Source organism: Scyliorhinus canicula, chromosome 2, assembly GCF_902713615.1.
Source record: "Scyliorhinus canicula chromosome 2, sScyCan1.1, whole genome shotgun sequence".
NCBI classification, from domain to species: domain Eukaryota; kingdom Metazoa; phylum Chordata; class Chondrichthyes; order Carcharhiniformes; family Scyliorhinidae; genus Scyliorhinus; species Scyliorhinus canicula.
In genome coordinates, this window is record NC_052147.1 from 91,013,044 (window position 1) to 91,041,026 (window position 27,983).

At 48.7% G+C, this 27,983-nt stretch overlaps 1 protein-coding gene across 1 annotated transcript in view; it reads left to right on the forward strand.

Annotated features, from left to right (window-relative positions):
* The window catches only part of sptbn5 (spectrin, beta, non-erythrocytic 5), a 332,093-nt gene that overhangs the window by 280,610 nt on the left and 23,500 nt on the right, over positions 1-27,983 (forward strand). The window contains exons 57-59 of the mRNA XM_038790252.1: positions 1,378-2,087; positions 3,172-3,358; positions 27,628-27,804. Coding sequence (XP_038646180.1) covers positions 1,378-2,087; positions 3,172-3,358; positions 27,628-27,804 — 1,074 coding nt within the window. The remainder of the gene's footprint in view (positions 1-1,377; positions 2,088-3,171; positions 3,359-27,627; positions 27,805-27,983) is intronic.

Here is a 27,983-nt window from a genome sequence, read left to right on the forward strand (position 1 = left end):
CTTTGTTCTCCACATCCAAATTATTGACACAGAGTGTGACTAGCCAGGGTCTAAGTACTGCTCCCTGCGGTACCCCACTAGTCACAGCCTGCCAATCTGAGAATGACGCATTTATCCTGTTCTGTTTCCTGTCCATTAATAAATCCTCAATCCATGCCAGTATATTACCCCCAATTCCATGTGCTCTCATTTTTCTTACTAACCTCTTGCTTACTGACCTTATTAAAAACCTTCTGAAAATCCAAATACATCACATCCATAGGTTCTCCCTTGTCTATACTACTAGTAAAATCCTCAAAAATCTCGAACAGGTTCCCGGAGCAGGTTCCCTAGTATCCTTAGGCGTGTCATAATATTTCCTTTGCAGCTGGAGAATGAGGGCTGAGCGCTGATTTGTGATGGATTCTTTTCACAGGCACTTTCAGTTGAGGAATAGTCACTTTTACACAAGGCCCTTCCACCCCCCCCCCCCCCCCTTAATCGGAGGACATTGCTGCCTGATGCCCCTTGTAGCTCCTGAGCCCCTTTTTCTGCATTCTCCAGGGATAGGGTTATCTCAATGGATTTTTACAAATCCAGATTGGGTTCTACTAATTTTTTTTTGAGTTGTCACATTGTTTATTCCACACACCAATCTATCTCGCAGCATTTCAGTCCCGGATGGGCCGAATTCACAATGTTCTGTCAGTTTCTGCACACTGGCCACAAATTCAGTGGTAGGTACCCCCGGGGGTCTCCCTGCCGTGTTAAAGTGGTATCCCTGGAGGATGATAGAGGGCTTTCAGTCTCAGCTGGTCAAAGATTTTTGAGTCTGGGCATTGGGTAGGTCAGGCTTTTTATCACACTGAGTGCTGTGGCCCCGCATGCAGTTAACAGAATCACTTTCTGCTTCTCATCTACTATAATGTTATTAGCCCGGAAGAAGTAACGTATGTGCTCCGCGTATTGGGCCCAGTCTTCCTCATTAACATTCAAGTTTATTGGAGAGGGCCACTTTTTTTTTCTTACCAGAGAAGTCGCTCATTGTCGACTCAGAAGGTTGCTCGGAATTGGAGTTCTTTTTACTCCTCGTCGCCAATTTAATACCTTCGCCACGGCCAGTCTTACAACACTAAATGCCTTTATTGCAGTAACGATAAAGGTCATTGTTGTGGCTTACAAACCACACGTCCAAGTTCGGGGAACTACGGAGATGCGGCTTTTAAGCTCTCGCCATACATTTCCTATTGGGTGAGCTGCCGCTTGCTTAATAGACGAATTTATACTCCACGGGGAGGGTTATTGATGATCCCCCATGTCCTTCGACACCATAACAATGTAAACAGTGTGAGACAGCAATAAACAACACCATCAACACTTTGTAATCGGTTGATGCAGCAGCAGAACACATTGTTCATGTTGATGCTGCTTCACTCCAGTGAACCCAAAGTCTGGGCACCAGGTACCGGTCTGGGCACCAGCTACCGGTCTGGGCACCAGGTACCGGTCTGGGCACCAGCTACCGGTCTGGGCACCAGCTACCGGTCTGGGCACCAGCTACCGGTCTGGGCACCAGCTACCGGTCTGGGCACCAGCTACCGGTCTGGGCACCAGGTACCGGTCTGGGCACCAGGTACCGGTCTGGGCACCAGCTACCGGTCTGGGCACCAGGTACCGGTCTGGGCACCAGCTACCGGTCTGGGCACCAGGTACCGGTCTGGGCACCAGCTACCGGTCTGGGCACCAGCTACCGGTCTGGGCACCAGCTACCGGTCTGGGCACCAGCTACCGGTCTGGGCGCCAGGTACCGGTCTGGGCACCAGGTACCGGTCTGGGCACCAGGTACCGGTCTGGGCTCCAGGTACCGGTCTGGGCACCAGGTACCGGTCTGGGCACCAGGTACCGGTCTGGGCACCAGGTACCGGTCTGGGCACCAGCTCCTGGTCTGGGCGCCAGCTCCTGGTCTGGGCGCCAGCTCCTGGTCTGGGCGCCAGCTACCGGTCTGGGCACCAGCTCCTGGTCTGGGCACCAGGTACCGGTCTGGGCGCCAGCTCCTGGTCTGGGCACCAGGTACCGGTCTGGGCACCAGGTACCGGTCTGGGCGCCAGGTACCGGTCTGGGCGCCAGGTACCGGTCTGGGCGCCAGGTACCGGTCTGGGCACCAGGTACCGGTCTGGGCACCAGGTACCGGTCTGGGCACCAGGTACCGGTCTGGGCACCATGTACCGGTCTGGGCACCAGGTACCGGTCTGGGCACCATGTACCGGTCTGGGCACCATGTACCGGTCTGGGCACCATGTACCGGTCTGGGCGCCAGCTACCGGTCTGGGCACCAGCTACCGGTCTGGGCGCCAGGTACCGGTCTGGGCGCCATGTACCGGTCTGGGCGCCAGGTACCGGTCTGGGCGCCAGCTCCTGGTTTGGGCGCCAGCTCCTGGTTTGGGCGCCAGGTACCGGTCTGGGCGCCAGGTACCGGTCTGGGCACCATGTACCGGTCTGGGCACCAGCTCCTGGTTTGGGCGCCAGCTCCTGGTTTGGGCGCCAGCTACCGGTCTGGGCACCAGGTACCGGTCTGGGCGCCAGGTACCGGTCTGGGCACCAGGTACCGGTCTGGGCACCAGGTACCGGTCTGGGCGCCAGCTCCTGGTCTGGGCACCAGGTACCGGTCTGGGCGCCAGGTACCGGTCTGGGCACCAGGTACCGGTCTGGGCGCCAGGTACCGGTCTGGGCACCAGGTACCGGTCTGGGCACCAGGTACCGGTCTGGGCACCAGGTACCGGTCTGGGCGCCAGCTCCTGGTCTGGGCACCAGGTACCGGTCTGGGCGCCAGGTACCGGTCTGGGCACCAGGTACCGGTCTGGGCGCCAGGTACCGGTCTGGGCACCAGGTACCGGTCTGGGCGCCAGCTCCTGGTTTGGGCGCCAGGTACCGGTCTGGGCGCCAGCTCCTGGTTTGGGCGCCAGGTACTGGTCTGGGCGCCAGCTCCTGGTTTGGGCGCCAGCTCCTGGTTTGGGTGCCAGCTACCGGTCTGGGCACCAGGTACCGGTCTGGGCGCCAGCTCCTGGTTTGGGCGCCAGGTACTGGTCTGGGCGCCAGCTCCTGGTTTGGGCGCCAGGTACTGGTCTGGGCACCCTGATGTGAGAAATCCCATTCCTATCAAATTTATTGCATTTTCCTGCTTCCTTTACACAGGGCTTGGGTGAATGAGATGGACACACTGCTAGACTCAGAGGAGCAGGCCAGGGTGCAGGGAACGGACCAGCTTTGTAAACGTAACGACGAATACAAACAAGAAATTGACAAGCAAAGAGCTAAATACGAAGAGCTGAAAAATACAGGAATCGAGCTGAGAGAGAACTCAACGATCATGTCTAAAGAGGTAAAGGGATCTGAAGAATCAGTATTTCATTACCCACACACTGAAGATCCAGTAATCCATTACCCACACACTGAGGATCCAGTAATCCATTACCCACACACTGAGGATCAAGTAATCCATTACCCACACACTGAGGATCCAGTAATCCATTACCCACACTGAGGATCCAGTCCTCCATTCCCCACACTGAGGATCCAGTAATCCATTACCCACACACTGAGGATCCAGTAATCCATTACCCACACAGAGGATCCAGTCATCCATTACCCACACACTGAGGATCCAGTCCTCCATTACCCACACACTGAGGATCCAGTAATCCATTACCCACACACTGAGGATCCAGTAATCCATTACCCACACACTGAGGATCCAGTAATCCATTACCCACATACTGAGGATCCAGTAATCCATTACCCACACTGAGGATCCAGTAATCCATTGCCCACATACTGAGAATCCAGTAATATATTACCCACACTGAGGATCCAGTAATCCATTACCCACATACTGAGGATCCAGTAATCCATTACCCACATACTGAGGATCCAGTAATCTATTACCCACAGACCGAGGATCCTGTAATCCATTACCCACATACTGAGGATCCAGTAATCCATTACCCACATACTGAGGATCCAGTAATCCATTCCCCACACACTGAGGATCCAGTAATCCATAACCCACACATTGAGGATCCAGTAATCCATTCACCACACACTGATGATCCAGTAATCCATTACCCACACTGAGGATCCAGTAATCCATTACCCACACTGAGGATCCAGTCCTCCAATACCCACACACCGAGGATCCTGTAATCCATTACCCACACTGAGGATAGAGTAATCCATTACCCACATACTGAGGATCCAGTCCTCCATTACCCACACGCTGAGGATCCAGTAATCCATTACCCACACCGAGGACCAGTAATCCATTACCCACACTGAGGATCCAGTAATCCATTACCCACATACTGAGGATCCAGTAATCCATTACCCACATACTGAGGATCCAGTAATCTATTACCCACACTGAGGATCCAGTAATCCATTACCCACATACTGAGGATCCAGTAATCCATTACCCACACACTGAGGATCCAGTAATCCATTACCCACACTGAGGATCCAGTCCTCCATTCCCCACACTGAGGATCCAGTAATCCATTACCCACACACTGAGGATCCAGTAATCCATTACCCACACAGAGGATCCAGTCATCCATTACCCACACACTGAGGATCCAGTCCTCCATTACCCACACACTGAGGATCCAGTAATCCATTACCCACACACTGAGGATCCAGTAATCCATTACCCACACACTGAGGATCCAGTAATCCATTACCCACATACTGAGGATCCAGTAATCCATTACCCACACTGAGGATCCAGTAATCCATTACCCACATACTGAGGATCCAGTAATATATTACCCACACTGAGGATCCAGTAATCCATTACCCACATACTGAGGATCCAGTAATCCATTACCCACATACTGAGGATCCAGTAATCTATTACCCACAGACCGAGGATCCTGTAATCCATTACCCACATACTGAGGATCCAGTAATCCATTACCCACATACTGAGGATCCAGTAATCCATTCCCCACACACTGAGGATCCAGTAATCCATAACCCACACACTGAGGATCCAGTAATCTATTCACCACACACTGATGATCCAGTAATCCATTACCCACACTGAGGATCCAGTAATCCATTACCCACACTGAGGATCCAGTCCTCCAATACCCACACACCGAGGATCCTGTAATCCATTACCCACACTGAGGATCCAGTAATCCATTACCCACATACTGAGGATCCAGTCCTCCATTACCCACACGCTGAGGATCCAGTAATCCATTACCCACACCGAGGACCAGTAATCCATTACCCACACTGAGGATCCAGTAATCCATTACCCACATACTGAGGATCCAGTAATCCATTACCCACATACTGAGGATCCAGTAATCTATTACCCACACTGAGGATCCAGTAATCCATTACCCACATACTGAGGATCCAGTAATCCATTCCCCACACACTGAGGATCCAGTCCCCCGATACCCACACACTGAGGATCCAGTCCTCCATTACACACACTGAGGATCCAGTAATCCATTACCCACATACTGAGGATCCAGTCCTCCATTACACACACTGAGGATCCAGTAATCCATTCCCCACACGCTGAGGATCCAGTAATCCATTCCCCACACGCTGAGGATCCAGTAATCCATTACCCACATACTGAGGATCCAGTAATCCATTACCCACACTGAGGATTCAGTCCTCCATTACACACACTGAGGATCCAGTCCTCCATTACCCACACTGAGGATCCAGTAATCCATTACCCACACACTGAGGATCCAGTAATCCATGACCCGCACACTGAGGATCCAGTAATCCATTACCCACACACTGAGGATCCAGTCCTCCATCACCCATGCACTGAGGATCCAGTAATCCATTACCCACACACTGATGATCCAGTCCTCCATCACCCATACACTGAGGATCCAGTAATCCATTACCCACACTGATGATCCAGTAATCCATTACCCACACTGAGGATCCAGTCCTCCATTACACACACTGAGGATCCATTAATCCATTCCCCACACACTGAGGATCCAGTCCTCCATTACACACACTGAGGATCCAGTAATCCAATACCCACACACTGAGGATCCAGTCCTCCATTACACACACTGAGGATCCATTAATCCATTACCCACACTGAGGATCCAGTCCTCCATTCCCCACACTGAGGATCCAGTAATCCATTACCCACACACTGAGGATCCAGTAATCCATTACCCACACAGAGGATCCAGTCATCCATTACCCACACACTGAGGATCCAGTCCTCCATTACCCACACACTGAGGATCCAGTAATCCATTACCCACACAGAGGATCCAGTCATCCATTACCCACACACTGCGGATCCAGTAATCCATTACCCACACTGAGGATCCAGTAATCCATTACCCACACACTGAGGATCCAGTAATCCATTACCCACACACTGAGGATCCAGTAATCCATTACCCACATACTGAGGATCCAGTAATCCATTACCCACACTGAGGATCCAGTAATCCATTACCCACATACTGAGGATCCAGTAATCTATTACCCACACTGAGGATCCAGTAATCCATTACCCACATACTGAGGATCCAGTAATCCATTACCCACATACTGAGGATCCAGTAATCTATTACCCACACTGAGGATCCAGTAATCCATTACCCACAGACCGAGGATCCTGTAATCCATTACCCACATACTGAGGATCCAGTAATCCATTACCCACACACTGAGGATCCAGTAATCCATTCCCCACACACTGAGGATCCAGTAATCCATAACCCACACACTGAGGATCCAGTAATACATTCACCACACACTGATGATCCAGTAATCCATTACCCACACTGAGGATCCAGTAATCCATTACCCACACTGAGGATCCAGTCCTCCATTACCCACACACCGAGGATCCTGTAATCCATTACCCACACTGAGGATCCAGTAATCCATTACCCACATACTGAGGATCCAGTCCTCCGTTACCCACACACGGAGGATCCAGTAATCCATTACCCACACTGAGGACCAGTAATCCATTACCCACACTGAGGATCCAGTAATCCATTACCCACATACTGAGGATCCAGTAATCCATTACCCACATACTGAGGATCCAGTAATCTATTACCCACACTGAGGATCCAGTAATCCATTACCCACATACTGAGGATCTAGTAATCCATTCCCCACACACTGAGGATCCAGTCCCCCGGTACCCACACACTGAAGATCCAGTCCTCCATTACACACACTGAGGATCCAGTAATCCATTCCCCACACTGAGGATCCAGTAATCCATTACCCACACACTGATGATCCAGTCCTCCATCACCCATACACTGAGGATCCAGTAATCCATTACCCACACACTGATGATCCAGTCCTCCATCACCCATACACTGAGGATCCAGTAATCCATTACCCACACTGATGATCCAGTAATCCATTACCCACACTGAGGATCCAGTCATCCATTACCCACACTGAGGATCCAGTAATCCATTACCCACACACTGAGGATCCAGTAATCCATGACCCACACACTGAGGATCCAGTAATCCATTACCCACACACTGAGGATCCAGTCCTCCATTCCCCACACACTGAGGATCCAGTAATCCATTACCCACACACTGATGATCCAGTCCTCCATCACCCATGCACTGAGGATCCAGTAATCCATTACCCACACACTGATGATCCAGTCCTCCATCACCCATACACTGAGGATCCATTAATCCATTCCCCACACACTGAGGATCCAGTAATCCATTACCCACACACTGAGGATCCAGTAATCCATTACCCACACACTGAGGATCCAGTCCTCCATTACACACACTGAGGATCCAGTAATCCATTACCCACACACTGAGGATCCAGTCCTCCATTACACACACTGAGGATCCAGTAATCCATTCCCCACACACTGAGGATCCAGTAATCCATTCCCCATACACTGAGGATCCAGTAATCCATTACCCACACTGAGGATCCAGTCCTCCATTCCCCACACACTAAGGATCCAGTAATCCATTCCCCATACACTGAGGATCCAGTAATCCATTACCCACACTGAGGATCCAGTCCTCCATTCCCCACACACTAAGGATCCAGTAATCCATTACCCACACACTGAGGATCCAGTAATCCATTACCCACACTGAGGATCCAGTCCTCCATTCCCCACACACTAAGGATCCAGTAATCCATTACCCACACACTGAGGATCCAATAATCCATTACTCACACGCTGAGGATCCAGTAATCCATTACCCACACACTAAGGATCCAGTAATCCATTACCTACACCGATGATCCAGCAATCCATTACCCACATACTGAGGATCCAGTAATCCATTCCCCACACATTGAGGATCCAGTCCTCCATTACCCACACACTGAGGATCCAGTAATCCATTGCCCACGGACTGAGGATCCAGTAATCCATTACCCACACACTGAGGATCTAGTCCTCCATTACACACACTGAGCATCCAGTAATCTATTACCCACATACTGAGGATCCAGTCCTCCATTACACACACTGAGGATCCAGTAATCCATTCCCCACACACTGAGGATCCAGTAATCCATTACCAACACACTGAGGATCCAGTAATCCATTACCCACATACTGAGGATCCAGTAATCCATTACCCACACTGAGGATCCAGTAATCCATTACCCACACTGAGGATCCAGTAATCCATTACCCACACTGAGGATTCAGTCCTCCATTACACACACTGAGGATCCAGTCCTCCATTACCCACACTGAGGATCCAGTAATCCATTACCCACACACTGAGGATCCAGTAATCCATGACCCACACACTGAGGATCCAGTAATCCATTACCCACACACTGAGGATCCAGTCCTCCATTCCCCACACACTGAGGATCCAGTAATCCATTACCCACACACTGATGATCCATTCCTCCATCACCCATGCACTGAGGATCCAGTAATCCATTACCCACACACTGATGATCCAGTCCTCCATCACCCATACACTGAGGATCCAGTAATCCATTACCCACACTGATGATCCAGTAATCCATTACCCACACTGAGGATCCAGTCCTCCATTACACACACTGAGGATCCATTAATCCAATACCCACACACTGAGGATCCAGTCCTCCATTACACACACTGAGGATCCATTAATCCATTACCCACACTGAGGATCCAGTCCTCCATTCCCCACACTGAGGATCCAGTAATCCATTACCCACACACTGAGGATCCAGTAATCCATTACCCACACAGAGGATCCAGTCATCCATTACCCACACACTGAGGATCCAGTCCTCCATTACCCACACACTGAGGATCCAGTAATCCATTACCCACACACTGAGGATCCAGTAATCCATTACCCACACACTGAGGATCCAGTAATCCATTACCCACACACTGAGGATCCAGTAATCCATTACCCACATACTGAGGATCCAGTAATCCATTACCCACACTGAGGATCCAGTAATCCATTACCCACATACTGAGGATCCAGTAATCTATTACCCACACTGAGGATCCAGTAATCCATTACCCACATACTGAGGATCCAGTAATCCATTACCCACACTGATGATCCAGTAATCCATTACCCACACTGAGGATCCAGTAATCCATTACCCACACTGAGGATCCAGTAATCCATTACCCACATACTGAGGATCCAGTAATCCATTACCCACATACTGAGGATCCAGTAATCTATTACCCACACTGAGGATCCAGTAATCCATTACCCACATACTGAGGATCCAGTAATCCATTACCCACACACTGAGGATCCAGTAATCCATTACCCACACTGAGGATCCAGTCCTCCATTCCCCACACTGAGGATCCAGTAATCCATTACCCACACACTGAGGATCCAGTAATCCATTACCCACACAGAGGATCCAGTCATCCATTACCCACACACTGAGGATCCAGTCCTCCATTACCCACACACTGAGGATCCAGTAATCCATTACCCACACACTGAGGATCCAGTAATCCATTACCCACACACTGAGGATCCAGTAATCCATTACCCACATACTGAGGATCCAGTAATCCATTACCCACACTGAGGATCCAGTAATCCATTACCCACATACTGAGGATCCAGTAATCTATTACCCACACTGAGGATCCAGTAATCCATTACCCACATACTGAGGATCCAGTAATCCATTACCCACATACTGAGGATCCAGTAATCTATTACCCACAGACCGAGGATCCTGTAATCCATTACCCACATACTGAGGATCCAGTAATCCATTACCCACATACTGAGGATCCAGTAATCCATTCCCCACACACTGAGGATCCAGTAATCCATAACCCACACACTGAGGATCCAGTAATCCATTCACCACACACTGATGATCCAGTAATCCATTACCCACACTGAGGATCCAGTAATCCATTACCCACACTGAGGATCCAGTCCTCCAATACCCACACACTGAGGATCCTGTAATCCATTACCCACACTGAGGATCCAGTAATCCATTACCCACATACTGAGGATCCAGTCCTCCATTACCCACACGCTGAGGATCCAGTAATCCATTACCCACACCGAGGACCAGTAATCCATTACCCACACTGAGGATCCAGTAATCCATTACCCACATACTGAGGATCCAGTAATCCATTACCCACATACTGAGGATCCAGTAATCTATTACCCACACTGAGGATCCAGTAATCCATTACCCACATACTGAGGATCCAGTAATCCATTCCCCACACACTGAGGATCCAGTCCCCCGATACCCACACACTGAGGATCCAGTCCTCCATTACACACACTGAGGATCCAGTAATCCATTACCCACATACTGAGGATCCAGTCCTCCATTACACACACTGAGGATCCAGTAATCCATTCCCCACACGCTGAGGATCCAGTAATCCATTCCCCACACGCTGAGGATCCAGTAATCCATTACCCACATACTGAGGATCCAGTAATCCATTACCCACACTGAGGATCCAGTAATCCATTACCCACACTGAGGATCCAGTAATCCATTACCCACACTGAGGATTCAGTCCTCCATTACACACACTGAGGATCCAGTCCTCCATTACCCACACTGAGGATCCAGTAATCCATTACCCACACACTGAGGATCCAGTAATCCATGACCCACACACTGAGGATCCAGTAATCCATTACCCACACACTGAGGATCCAGTAATCCATTACCCACACTGAGGATCCAGTAATCCATTACCCACACTGAGGATCCAGTAATCCATTACCCACACTGAGGATTCAGTCCTCCATTACACACACTGAGGATCCAGTCCTCCATTACCCACACTGAGGATCCAGTAATCCATTACCCACACACTGAGGATCCAGTAATCCATGACCCGCACACTGAGGATCCAGTAATCCATTACCCACACACTAAGGATCCAGTCCTCCATCACCCATGCACTGAGGATCCAGTAATCCATTACCCACACTGATGATCCAGTAATCCATTACCCACACTGAGGATCCAGTCCTCCATTACACACACTGAGGATCCATTAATCCATTCCCCACACACTGAGGATCCAGTCCTCCATTACACACACTGAGGATCCAGTAATCCAATACCCACACACTGAGGATCCAGTCCTCCATTACACACACTGAGGATCCATTAATCCATTACCCACACTGAGGATCCAGTCCTCCATTCCCCACACTGAGGATCCAGTAATCCATTACCCACACACTGAGGATCCAGTAATCCATTACCCACACAGAGGATCCAGTCATCCATTCCACACACACTGAGGATCCAGTCCCCCGATACCCACACACTGAGGATCCAGTCCTCCATTACACACACTGAGGATCCAGTAATCCATTACCCACATACTGAGGATCCAGTCCTCCATTACACACACTGAGGATCCAGTAATCCATTCCCCACACGCTGAGGATCCAGTAATCCATTCCCCACACGCTGAGGATCCAGTAATCCATTACCCACATACTGAGGATCCAGTAATCCATTACCCACACTGAGGATCCAGTAATCCATTACCCACACTGAGGATCCAGTAATCCATTACCCACACTGAGGATTCAGTCCTCCATTACACACACTGAGGATCCAGTCCTCCATTACCCACACTGAGGATCCAGTAATCCATTACCCACACACTGAGGATCCAGTAATCCATGACCCACACACTGAGGATCCAGTAATCCATTACCCACACACTGAGGATCCAGTAATCCATTACCCACACTGAGGATCCAGTAATCCATTACCCACACTGAGGATCCAGTAATCCATTACCCACACTGAGGATTCAGTCCTCCATTACACACACTGAGGATCCAGTCCTCCATTACCCACACTGAGGATCCAGTAATCCATTACCCACACACTGAGGATCCAGTAATCCATGACCCGCACACTGAGGATCCAGTAATCCATTACCCACACACTGAGGATCCAGTCCTCCATCACCCATGCACTGAGGATCCAGTAATCCATTACCCACACACTGATGATCCAGTCCTCCATCACCCATACACTGAGGATCCAGTAATCCATTACCCACACTGATGATCCAGTAATCCATTACCCACACTGAGGATCCAGTCCTCCATTACACACACTGAGGATCCATTAATCCATTCCCCACACACTGAGGATCCAGTCCTCCATTACACACACTGAGGATCCAGTAATCCATTACCCACACACTGAGGATCCAGTCCTCCATTACACACACTGAGGATCCATTAATCCATTACCCACACTGAGGATCCAGTCCTCCATTCCCCACACTGAGGATCCAGTAATCCATTACCCACACACTGAGGATCCAGTAATCCATTACCCACACAGAGGATCCAGTCATCCATTACCCACACACTGAGGATCCAGTCCTCCATTACCCACACACTGAGGATCCAGTAATCCATTACCCACACAGAGGATCCAGTCATCCATTACCCACACACTGCGGATCCAGTAATCCATTACCCACACTGAGGATCCAGTAATCCATTACCCACACACTGAGGATCCAGTAATCCATTACCCACACGCTGAGGATCCAGTAATCCATTACCCACATACTGAGGATCCAGTAATCCATTACCCACACTGAGGATCCAGTAATCCATTACCCACATACTGAGGATCCAGTAATCTATTACCCACACTGAGGATCCAGTAATCCATTACCCACATACTGAGGATCCAGTAATCCATTACCCACACTGAGGATCCAGTAATCCATTACCCACACTGAGGATCCAGTAATCCATTACCCACACTGAGGATTCAGTCCTCCATTACACACACTGAGGATCCAGTCCTCCATTACCCACACTGAGGATCCAGTAATCCATTACCCACACACTGAGGATCCAGTAATCCATGACCCACACACTGAGGATCCAGTAATCCATTACCCACACACTGAGGATCCAGTAATCCATTACCCACACTGAGGATCCAGTAATCCATTACCCACACTGAGGATCCAGTAATCCATTACCCACACTGAGGATTCAGTCCTCCATTACACACACTGAGGATCCAGTCCTCCATTACCCACACTGAGGATCCAGTAATCCATTACCCACACACTGAGGATCCAGTAATCCATGACCCGCACACTGAGGATCCAGTAATCCATTACCCACACACTGAGGATCCAGTCCTCCATCACCCATGCACTGAGGATCCAGTAATCCATTACCCACACACTGATGATCCAGTCCTCCATCACCCATACACTGAGGATCCAGTAATCCATTACCCACACTGATGATCCAGTAATCCATTACCCACACTGAGGATCCAGTCCTCCATTACACACACTGAGGATCCATTAATCCATTCCCCACACACTGAGGATCCAGTCCTCCATTACACACACTGAGGATCCAGTAATCCAATACCCACACACTGAGGATCCAGTCCTCCATTACACACACTGAGGATCCATTAATCCATTACCCACACTGAGGATCCAGTCCTCCATTCCCCACACTGAGGATCCAGTAATCCATTACCCACACACTGAGGATCCAGTAATCCATTACCCACACAGAGGATCCAGTCATCCATTACCCACACACTGAGGATCCAGTCCTCCATTACCCACACACTGAGGATCCAGTAATCCATTACCCACACAGAGGATCCAGTCATCCATTACCCACACACTGCGGATCCAGTAATCCATTACCCACACTGAGGATCCAGTAATCCATTACCCACACACTGAGGATCCAGTAATCCATTACCCACACGCTGAGGATCCAGTAATCCATTACCCACATACTGAGGATCCAGTAATCCATTACCCACACTGAGGATCCAGTAATCCATTACCCACATACTGAGGATCCAGTAATCTATTACCCACACTGAGGATCCAGTAATCCATTACCCACATACTGAGGATCCAGTAATCCATTACCCACATACTGAGGATCCAGTAATCTATTACCCACACTGAGGATCCAGTAATCCATTACCCACAGACCGAGGATCCTGTAATCCATTACCCACATACTGAGGATCCAGTAATCCATTACCCACACACTGAGGATCCAGTAATCCATTCCCCACACACTGAGGATCCAGTAATCCATAACCCACACACTGAGGATCCAGTAATACATTCACCACACACTGATGATCCAGTAATCCATTACCCACACTGAGGATCCAGTAATCCATTACCCACACTGAGGATCCAGTCCTCCATTACCCACACACCGAGGATCCTGTAATCCATTACCCACACTGAGGATCCAGTAATCCATTACCCACATACTGAGGATCCAGTCCTCCGTTACCCACACACGGAGGATCCAGTAATCCATTACCCACACTGAGGACCAGTAATCCATTACCCACACTGAGGATCCAGTAATCCATTACCCACATACTGAGGATCCAGTAATCCATTACCCACATACTGAGGATCCAGTAATCTATTACCCACACTGAGGATCCAGTAATCCATTACCCACATACTGAGGATCTAGTAATCCATTCCCCACACACTGAGGATCCAGTCCCCCGGTACCCACACACTGAAGATCCAGTCCTCCATTACACACACTGAGGATCCAGTAATCCATTACCCACATACTGAGGATCCAGTCCTCCATTATACACACTGAGGATCCAGTAATCCATTCCCCACACTGAGGATCCAGTAATCCATTACCCACACACTGAGGATCCAGTCCTCCATTCCCCACACACTGAGGATCAAGTAATCCATTACCCACACACTGATGATCCAGTCCTCCATCACCCATGCACTGAGGATCCAGTAATCCATTACCCACACACTGATGATCCAGTCCTCCATCACCCATACACTGAGGATCCAGTAATCCATTACCCACACTGATGATCCAGTAATCCATTACCCACACTGAGGATCCAGTAATCCATTACCCACACTGAGGATCCAGTAATCCATTACCCACACACTGAGGATCCAGTAATCCATGACCCACACACTGAGGATCCAGTAATCCATTACCCACACACTGAGGATCCAGTCCTCCATTCCCCACACACTGAGGATCCAGTAATCCATTACCCACACACTGATGATCCAGTCCTCCATCACCCATGCACTGAGGATCCAGTAATCCATTACCCACACACTGATGATCCAGTCCTCCATCACCCATACACTGAGGATCCATTAATCAATTCCCCACACACTGAGGATCCAGTCCTCCATTACACACACTGAGGATCCAGTAATCCAATACCCACACACTGAGGATCCAGTCCTCCATTACACACACTGAGGATCCATTAATCCATTACCCACACACTGAGGATCCAGTCCTCCATTACACACACTGAGGATCCAGTAATCCATTACCCACACACTGAGGATCCAGTCCTCCATTACACACACTGAGGATCCAGTAATCCATTCCCCACACACTGAGGATCCAGTAATCCATTCCCCATACACTGAGGATCCAGTAATCCATTACCCACACTGAGGATCCAGTCCTCCATTCCCCACACACTAAGGATCCAGTAATCCATTCCCCATACACTGAGGATCCAGTAATCCATTACCCACACTGAGGATCCAGTCCTCCATTCCCCACACACTAAGGATCCAGTAATCCATTACCCACACACTGAGGATCCAGTAATCCATTACCCACACTGAGGATCAAGTCCTCCATTCCCCACACACTAAGGATCCAGTAATCCATTACCCACACACTGAGGATCCAATAATCCATTACTCACACGCTGAGGATCCAGTAATCCATTACCCACACACTAAGGATCCAGTAATCCATTACCTACACCGATGATCCAGCAATCCATTACCCACATACTGAGGATCCAGTAATCCATTCCCCACACATTGAGGATCCAGTCCTCCATTACCCACACACTGAGGATCCAGTAATCCATTGCCCACGGACTGAGGATCCAGTAATCCATTACCCACACACTGAGGATCTAGTCCTCCATTACACACACTGAGCATCCAGTAATCTATTACCCACATACTGAGGATCCAGTCCTCCATTACACACACTGAGGATCCAGTAATCCATTCCCCACACGCTGAGGATCCAGTAATCCATTACCAACACACTGAGGATCCAGTAATCCATTACCCACATACTGAGGATCCAGTAATCCATTACCCACACTGAGGATCCAGTAATCCATTACCCACACTGAGGATCCAGTAATCCATTACCCACACTGAGGATTCAGTCCTCCATTACACACACTGAGGATCCAGTCCTCCATTACCCACACTGAGGATCCAGTAATCCATTACCCACACACTGAGGATCCAGTAATCCATGACCCACACACTGAGGATCCAGTAATCCATTACCCACACACTGAGGATCCAGTCCTCCATTCCCCACACACTGAGGATCCAGTAATCCATTACCCACACACTGATGATCCATTCCTCCATCACCCATGCACTGAGGATCCAGTAATCCATTACCCACACACTGATGATCCAGTCCTCCATCACCCATACACTGAGGATCCAGTAATCCATTACCCACACTGATGATCCAGTAATCCATTACCCACACTGAGGATCCAGTCCTCCATTACACACACTGAGGATCCATTAATCCATTCCCCACACACTGAGGATCCAGTCCTCCATTACACACACTGAGGATCCAGTAATCCAATACCCACACACTGAGGATCCAGTCCTCCATTACACACACTGAGGATCCATTAATCCATTACCCACACTGAGGATCCAGTCCTCCATTCCCCACACTGAGGATCCAGTAATCCATTACCCACACACTGAGGATCCAGTAATCCATTACCCACACAGAGGATCCAGTCATCCATTACCCACACACTGAGGATCCAGTCCTCCATTACCCACACACTGAGGATCCAGTAATCCATTACCCACACACTGAGGATCCAGTAATCCATTACCCACACACTGAGGATCCAGTAATCCATTACCCACACACTGAGGATCCAGTAATCCATTACCCACATACTGAGGATCCAGTAATCCATTACCCACACTGAGGATCCAGTAATCCATTACCCACATACTGAGGATCCAGTAATCTATTACCCACACTGAGGATCCAGTAATCCATTACCCACATACTGAGGATCCAGTAATCCATTACCCACACTGATGATCCAGTAATCCATTACCCACACTGAGGATCCAGTAATCCATTACCCACACTGAGGATCCAGTAATCCATTACCCACATACTGAGGATCCAGTAATCCATTACCCACATACTGAGGATCCAGTAATCTATTACCCACACTGAGGATCCAGTAATCCATTACCCACATACTGAGGATCCAGTAATCCATTACCCACACACTGAGGATCCAGTAATCCATTACCCACACTGAGGATCCAGTCCTCCATTCCCCACACTGAGGATCCAGTAATCCATTACCCACACACTGAGGATCCAGTAATCCATTACCCACACAGAGGATCCAGTCATCCATTACCCACACACTGAGGATCCAGTCCTCCATTACCCACACACTGAGGATCCAGTAATCCATTACCCACACACTGAGGATCCAGTAATCCATTACCCACACTGAGGATCCAGTAATCCATTACCCACATACTGAGGATCCAGTAATATATTCCCCACACTGAGGATCCAGTAATCCATTACCCACATACTGAGGATCCAGTAATCCATTACCCACATACTGAGGATCCAGTAATCTATTACCCACAGACCGAGGATCCTGTAATCCATTACCCACATACTGAGGATCCAGTAATCCATTACCCACATACTGAGGATCCAGTAATCCATTCCCCACACACTGAGGATCCAGTAATCCATAACCCACACACTGAGGATCCAGTAATCCATTCACCACACACTGATGATCCAGTAATCCATTACCCACACTGAGGATCCAGTAATCCATTACCCACACTGAGGATCCAGTCCTCCAATACCCACACACCGAGGATCCTGTAATCCATTACCCACACTGAGGATCCAGTAATCCATTACCCACATACTGAGGATCCAGTCCTCCATTACCCACACGCTGAGGATCCAGTAATCCATTACCCACACCGAGGACCAGTAATCCATTACCCACACTGAGGATCCAGTAATCCATTACCCACATACTGAGGATCCAGTAATCCATTACCCACATACTGAGGATCCAGTAATCTATTACCCACACTGAGGATCCAGTAATCCATTACCCACATACTGAGGATCCAGTAATCCATTCCCCACACACTGAGGATCCAGTCCCCCGATACCCACACACTGAGGATCCAGTCCTCCATTACACACACTGAGGATCCAGTAATCCATTACCCACATACTGAGGATCCAGTCCTCCATTACACACACTGAGGATCCAGTAATCCATTCCCCACACGCTGAGGATCCAGTAATCCATTCCCCACACGCTGAGGATCCAGTAATCCATTACCCACATACTGAGGATCCAGTAATCCATTACCCACACTGAGGATCCAGTAATCCATTACCCACACTGAGGATCCAGTAATCCATTACCCACACTGAGGATTCAGTCCTCCATTACACACACTGAGGATCCAGTCCTCCATTACCCACACTGAGGATCCAGTAATCCATTACCCACACACTGAGGATCCAGTAATCCATGACCCACACACTGAGGATCCAGTAATCCATTACCCACACACTGAGGATCCAGTAATCCATTACCCACACTGAGGATCCAGTAATCCATACCCACACTGAGGATCCAGTAATCCATTACCCACACTGAGGATTCAGTCCTCCATTACACACACTGAGGATCCAGTCCTCCATTACCCACACTGAGGATCCAGTAATCCATTACCCACACACTGAGGATCCAGTAATCCATGACCCGCACACTGAGGATCCAGTAATCCATTACCCACACACTGAGGATCCAGTCCTCCATCACACATGCACTGAGGATCCAGTAATCCATTACCCACACACTGATGATCCAGTCCTCCATCACCCATACACTGAGGATCCAGTAATCCATTACCCACACTGATGATCCAGTAATCCATTACCCACACTGAGGATCCAGTCCTCCATTACACACACTGAGGATCCATTAATCCATTCCCCACACACTGAGGATCCAGTCCTCCATTACACACACTGAGGATCCAGTAATCCAATACCCACACACTGAGGATCCAGTCCTCCATTACACACACTGAGGATCCATTAATCCATTACCCACACTGAGGATCCAGTCCTCCATTCCCCACACTGAGGATCCAGTAATCCATTACCCACACACTGAGGATCCAGTAATCCATTACCCACACAGAGGATCCAGTCATCCATTACCCACACACTGAGGATCCAGTCCTCCATTACCCACACACTGAGGATCCAGTAATCCATTACCCACACAGAGGATTCAGTCATCCATTACCCACACACTGCGGATCCAGTAATCCATTACCCACACACTGAGGATCCAGTAATCCATTACCCACACACTGAGGATCCAGTAATCCATTACCCACACTGAGGATCCAGTAATCCATTACCCACATACTGAGGATCCAGTAATCTATTACCCACACTGAGGATCCAGTAATCCATTACCCACATACTGAGGATCCAGTAATCCATTACCCACATACTGAGGATCCAGTAATCTATTACCCACACTGAGGATCCAGTAATCCATTACCCACAGACCGAGGATCCTGTAATCCATTACCCACATACTGAGGATCCAGTAATCCATTACCCACACACTGAGGATCCAGTAATCCATTCCCCACACACTGAGGATCCAGTAATCCATAACCCACACACTGAGGATCCAGTAATACATTCACCACACATTGATGATCCAGTAATCCATTACCCACACTGAGGATCCAGTAATCCATTACCCACACTGAGGATCCAGTCCTCCATTACCCACACACCGAGGATCCTGTAATCCATTACCCACACTGAGTATCCAGTAATCCATTACCCACATACTGAGGATCCAGTCCTCCGTTACCCACACACTGAGGATCCAGTAATCCATTACCCACACTGAGGACCAGTAATCCATTACCCACACTGAGGATCCAGTAATCCATTACCCACATACTGAGGATCCAGTAATCCATTACCCACATACTGAGGATCCAGTAATCTATTACCCACACTGAGGATCCAGTAATCCATTACCCACATACTGAGGATCTAGTAATCCATTCCCCACACACTGAGGATCCAGTCCCCCGGTACCCACACACTGAAGATCCAGTCCTCCATTACACACACTGAGGATCCAGTAATCCATTACCCACATACTGAGGATCCAGTCCTCCATTATACACACTGAGGATCCAGTAATCCATTCCCCACACTGAGGATCCAGTAATCCATTACCCACACACTGAGGATCCAGTCCTCCATTCCCCACACACTGAGGATCAAGTAATCCATTACCCACACACTGATGATCCAGTCCTCCATCACCCATGCACTGAGGATCCAGTAATCCATTACCCACACACTGATGATCCAGTCCTCCATCACCCATACACTGAGGATCCAGTAATCCATTACCCACACTGATGATCCAGTAATCCATTACCCACACTGAGGATCCAGTAATCCATTACCCACACTGAGGATCCAGTAATCCATTACCCACACACTGAGGATCCAGTAATCCATGACCCACACACTGAGGATCCAGTAATCCATTACCCACACACTGAGGATCCAGTCCTCCATTCCCCACACACTGAGGATCCAGTAATCCATTACCCACACACTGATGATCCAGTCCTCCATCACCCATGCACTGAGGATCCAGTAATCCATTACCCACACACTGAGGATCCAGTCCTCCATCACCCATGCACTGAGGATCCAGTAATCCATTACCCACACACTGATGATCCAGTCCTCCATCACCCATGCACTGAGGATCCAGTAATCCATTACCCACACACTGATGATCCAGTCCTCCATCACCCATACACTGAGGATCCATTAATCAATTCCCCACACACTGAGGATCCAGTCCTCCATTACACACACTGAGGATCCAGTAATCCAATACCCACACACTGAGGATCCAGTCCTCCATTACACACACTGAGGATCCATTAATCCATTACCCACACACTGAGGATCCAGTAATCCATTACCCACACACTGAGGATCCAGTAATCCATTACCCACACACTGAGGATCCAGTCCTCCATTACACACACCGAGGATCCAGTAATCCATTCCCCACACACTGAGGATCCAGTAATCCATTCCCCATACACTGAGGATCCAGTAATCCATTACCCACACTGAGGATCCAGTCCTCCATTCCCCACACACTAAGGATCCAGTAATCCATTACCCACACACTGAGGATCCAATAATCCATTACTCACACGCTGAGGATCCAGTAATCCATTACCCACACACTAAGGATCCAGTAATCCATTACCTACACCGATGATCCAGCAATCCATTACCCACATACTGAGGATCCAGTAATCCATTCCCCACACATTGAGGATCCAGTCCTCCATTACCCACACACTGAGGATCCAGTAATCCATTGCCCACAGACTGAGGATCCAGTAATCCATTACCCACACACTGAGGATCTAGTCCTCCATTACACACACTGAGCATCCAGTAATCTATTACCCACATACTGAGGATCCAGTCCTCCATTACACACACTGAGGATCCAGTAATCCATTCCCCACACGCTGAGGATCCAGTAATCCATTACCAACACACTGAGGATCCAGTAATCAATTACCCACATACTGAGGATCCAGTAATCCATTACCCACACTGAGGATCCAGTAATCCATTACCCACACTGAGGATCCAGTAATCCATTACCCACACTGAGGATTCAGTCCTCCATTACACACACTGAGGATCCAGTCCTCCATTACCCACACTGAGGATCCAGTAATCCATTACCCACACACTGAGGATCCAGTAATCCATGACCCACACACTGAGGATCCAGTAATCCATTACCCACACACTGAGGATCCAGTCCTCCATTCCCCACACACTGAGGATCCAGTAATCCATTACCCACACACTGATGATCCAGTCCTCCAACACCCATGCACTGAGGATCCAGTAATCCATTACCCACACACTGATGATCCAGTCCTCCATCACCCATAGACTGAGGATCCAGTAATCCATTACCCACACTGATGATCCAGTAATCCATTACCCACACACTGAGGATCCAGTAATCCATGACCCACACACTGAGGATCCAGTAATCCATTACCCACACACTGAGGATCCAGTCCTCCATTCCCCACACACTGAGGATCCAGTAATCCATTACCCACACACTGTTGATCCAGTCCTCCATCACCCATGCACTGAGGATCCAGTAATCCATTACCCACACACTGATGATCCAGTCCTCCATCACCCATACACTGAGGATCCATTAATCCATTCCCCACACACTGAGGATCCAGTCCTCCATTACACACACTGAGGATCCAGTAATCCAATACCCACACACTGAGGATCCAGTCCTCCATTACACACACACTGAGGAACCAATAATCCATTCCCCACACACTGAGGATCCAGTCCTCCATTACACACACTGAGGATCCAGTAATCCATTACCCACACACTGAGGATCCAGTAATCCATTACCCACACACTGAGGATCCAGTAATCCATTACCCACACACTGAGGATCCAGTCCTCCATTACACACACTGAGGATCCAGTAATCCATTACCCACACACTGAGGATCCAGTCCTCCATTACACACACTGAGGATCCAGTAATCCATTCCCCACACACTGAGGATCCAGTAATCCATTCCCCACACACTGAGGATCCAGTAATCCATTCCCCATACACTGAGGATCCAGTAATCCATTACCCACACTGAGGATCCAGTCCTCCATTCCCCACACACTAAGGATCCAGTAATCCATTACCCACACACTGAGGATCCAGTAATCCATTACCCACACACTGAGGATCCAGTAATCCATTACCCACACTGAGGATCCAGTCCTCCATTCCACACACACTAAGGATCCAGTAATCCATTACCCACACACTGAGGATCCAGTAATCCATTACTCACACGCTGAGGATCCAGTAATCCATTACCCACACACTAAGGATCCAGTAATCCATTACCTACACCGATGATCCAGCAATCCATTACCCACACACTGAGGATCCAGTAATCCATTCCCCACACATTGAGGATCCAGTCCTCCATTACCCACACACTGAGGATCCAGTAATCCATTACCCACAGACTGAGGATCCAGTAATCCATTACCCACACACTGAGGATCTAGTCCTCCATTACACACACTGAGGATCCAGTAATCCATTACCCACATACTGAGGATCCAGTCCTCCATTACACACACTGAGGATCCAGTAATCCTTTCCCCACACGCTGAGGATCCAGTAATCCATTACCAACACACTGAGGATCCAGTAATCCATTACCCACATACTGACGATCCAGTAATCCATTACCCACACTGAGGATCCAGTAATCCATTACCCACACTGAGGATCCAGTAATCCATTACCCACACTGAGGATTCAGTCCTCCATTACACACACTGAGGATCCAGTCCTCCATTACCCACACTGAGGATCCAGTAATCCATTACCCACACACTGAGGATCCAGTAATCCATGACCCACACACTGAGGATCCAGTAATCCATTACCCACACACTGAGGATCCAGTCCTCCATTCCCCACACACTGAGGATCCAGTAATCCATTACCCACACACTGATGATCCATTCCTCCATCACCCATGCACTGAGGATCCAGTAATCCATTACCCACACACTGATGATCCAGTCCTCCATCACCCATACACTGAGGATCCAGTAATCCATTACCCACACTGATGATCCAGTAATCCATTACCCACACTGAGGATCCAGTCCTCCATTACACACACTGAGGATCCAGTAATCCAATACCCACACACTGAGGATCCAGTCCTCCATTACACACACTGAGGATCCATTAATCCAATACCCACACTGAGGATCCAGTCCTCCATTCCCCACACTGAGGATCCAGTAATCCATTACCCACACACTGAGGATCCAGTAATCCATTACCCACACAGAGGATCCAGTCATCTATTACCCACACACTGAGGATCCAGTCCTCCATTACCCACACACTGAGGATCCAGTAATCCATTACCCACACAGAGGATCCAGTCATCCATTACCCACACACTGCGGATCCAGTAATCCATTACCCACACACTGAGGATCCAGTAATCCATTACCCACACACTGAGGATCCAGTAATCCATTACCCACACACTGAGGATCCAGTAATCCATTACCCACATACTGAGGATCCAGTAATCCATTACCCACACTGAGGATCCAGTAATCCATTACCCACATACTGAGGATCCAGTAATCTATTACCCACACTGAGGATCCAGTAATCCATTACCCACATACTGAGGATCCAGTAATCCATTACCCACATACTGAGGATCCAGTAATCTATTACCCACACTGAGGATCCAGTGATCCATTACCCACAGACCGAGGATCCTGTAATCCATTACCCACATACTGAGGATCCAGTAATCCATTACCCACACACTGAGGATCCAGTAATCCATTCCCCACACACTGAGGATCCAGTAATCCATAACCCACACACTGAGGATCCAGTAATCCATTCACCACACACTGATGATCCAGTAATCCATTACCCACACTGAGGATCCAGTAATCCATTACCCACACTGAGGATCCAGTCCTCCATTACCCACACTGAGGATCCAGTAATCCATTACCCACACTGAGGATCCAGTAATCCATTCCCCACACGCTGAGGATCCAGTAATCCATGACCCACACACTGAGGATCCAGTAATCCATTACCTACATACTGAGGATCCAGTAATCCATTACCCACACTGAGGATCCAGTCCTCCATTCCCCACACACTGAGGATCCAGTAATCCATTACCCATGCACTGAGGATCCAGTAATCCATTACCCACACACTGATGATCCAGTCCTCCATCACCCATACACTGAGGATCCATTAATCCATTCCCCACACACTGAGGATCCAGTCCTCCATTACACACACTGAGGATCCAGTAATCCAATACCCCCACACTGAGGATCCAGTCCTCCATTACACACACTGAGGATCCATTAATCCATTACCCACACACTGAGGATCCAGTCCTCCATTACCCACACACTGAGGATCCAATAATCCATTCCCCACACACTGAGGATCCAGTCCTCCATTACACACACTGAGGATCCAGTAATCCATTACCCACACTGAGGATCCAGTAATCCATTACCCACACTGAGGATCCAGTAATCCATTACCCACACTGAGGATCCAGTAATCCATTACCCACCCACTGAGGATCCAGTAATCCATGACCCACACACTGAGGATCCAGTAATCCATTACCCACACACTGAGGATCCAGTCCTCCATTACACACACTGAGGATCCAGTAATCCATTCCCCACACACTGAGGGTCCAGTAATCCATTCCCCATACACTGAGGATCCAGTAATCCATTACCCACACTGAGGATCCAGTCCTCCATTCCCCACACACTAAGGATCCAGTAATCCATTACCCACACACTGGGGATCCAGTAATCCATTACCCACACACTGAGGATCCAGTAATCCATTACCCACACTGAGGATCCAGTCCTCCATTCCCCACACACTAAGGATCCAGTAATCCATTACCCACACACTGAGGATCCAGTAATCCATTACTCACACGCTGAGGATCCAGTAATCCATTACCCACACACTAAGGATCCAGTAATCCATTACCTACACCGATGATCCAGCAATCCATTACCCACACACTGAGGATCCAGTAATCCATTCCCCACACATTGAGGATCCAGTCCTCCATTACCCACACACTGAGGATCCAGTAATCCATTACCCACAGACTGAGGATCCAGTAATCCATTACCCACACACTGATGATCTAGTCCTCCATTACCCACACACTGAGGATCCAGTAATCCATTACACACACTGAGGATCCAGTAATCCATTCCCCACACACTGAGGATCCAGTAATCCATTCCCCATACACTGAGGATCCAGTAATCCATTACCCACACTGAGGATCCAGTAATCCATTACCCACACACTGAGGATCCAGTAATCCATTCCCCATACACTGAGGATCCAGTAATCAATTACCCACACTGAGGATCCAGTAATCCATTACCCACACTGATGATCCAGTAATCCATTACCCACACTGAGGATCCAGTAATCCATTACCCACACTGAGGATCCAGTAATCCATTACCCACACTGAGGATCCAGTAATCCATTACCCACACTGAGAATCCAGTAATCCACTACCCACACACTGAGGATCCAATAATCCATTACCCACATGCTGAGGATCCAGTAATCCATTACCCACACTGAGGATCCAGTAATCCATTACCCACACACTGAGGATCCAGTCCTCCATTCTCCACACACTGAGGATCCAGTAATCCATTACCCACACACTGAGGATCCAGTAATCCATTACCCACACATTGATGATCCAGTGATCCATTACCCACACTGAGGATCCAGTAATACATTACCCACACTGAGGATCCAGTAATCCATTACCCACACATTGATGATCCAGTAATCCATTACCCACACACTGAGGATCCAGTAATCCATTACCCACACTGAGGATCCAGTAATCCATTACCCACACTGAGGATCCAGTAATCCATTACTCACACTGAGGATCCAGTAATCAATTACCCACACACTGAGGATCCAGTAATCCATTACCCACATACTGAGGATCCAGTCCTCCATTACCCACACACTGAGGATCCAGTAATCCATTACCCACACATTGATGATCCAGTAATCCATTACCCACACTGAGGATCCAGTCCTCCATTACCCACACACTGAGGATCCAGTAATCCATTACCCATACTGAGGATCCAGTCCTCCATTACCCACAGCCAGTTCCTCTGCTTCCTGTGCTCACTGACTTGTATGTTTTTCCGTGAACAGGTTGACGAGAAGTTGAATGAACTGTCAGAGCAGATGGAAGAACTGGTGAAAAAGTGGGAGAAGCAGGAAGAACTTTATGAGAAGGAGCTCTGGAAACAGGCACAGCTCAGAGACCTTGAACTGATGGCTGCCTGGTTGAGCTCCAGAGAAGGGCTTGTAACAAGCAACATTTTGGGGGTAAGACTGAGTTCCGGGCCCAGCATTCCTGGCTCTTGCTCATTCCCTGGAAGATGGCAGGAGACAGCAAGCAGGTTACCTGAGGGGTTTGAAATGAGGGGTGAAAACCTTGGACTCCAGGAACCAACTGGCCATTCTTTTAGTTGACACTGAATTCAACTTATGTTCTATCAGACCTG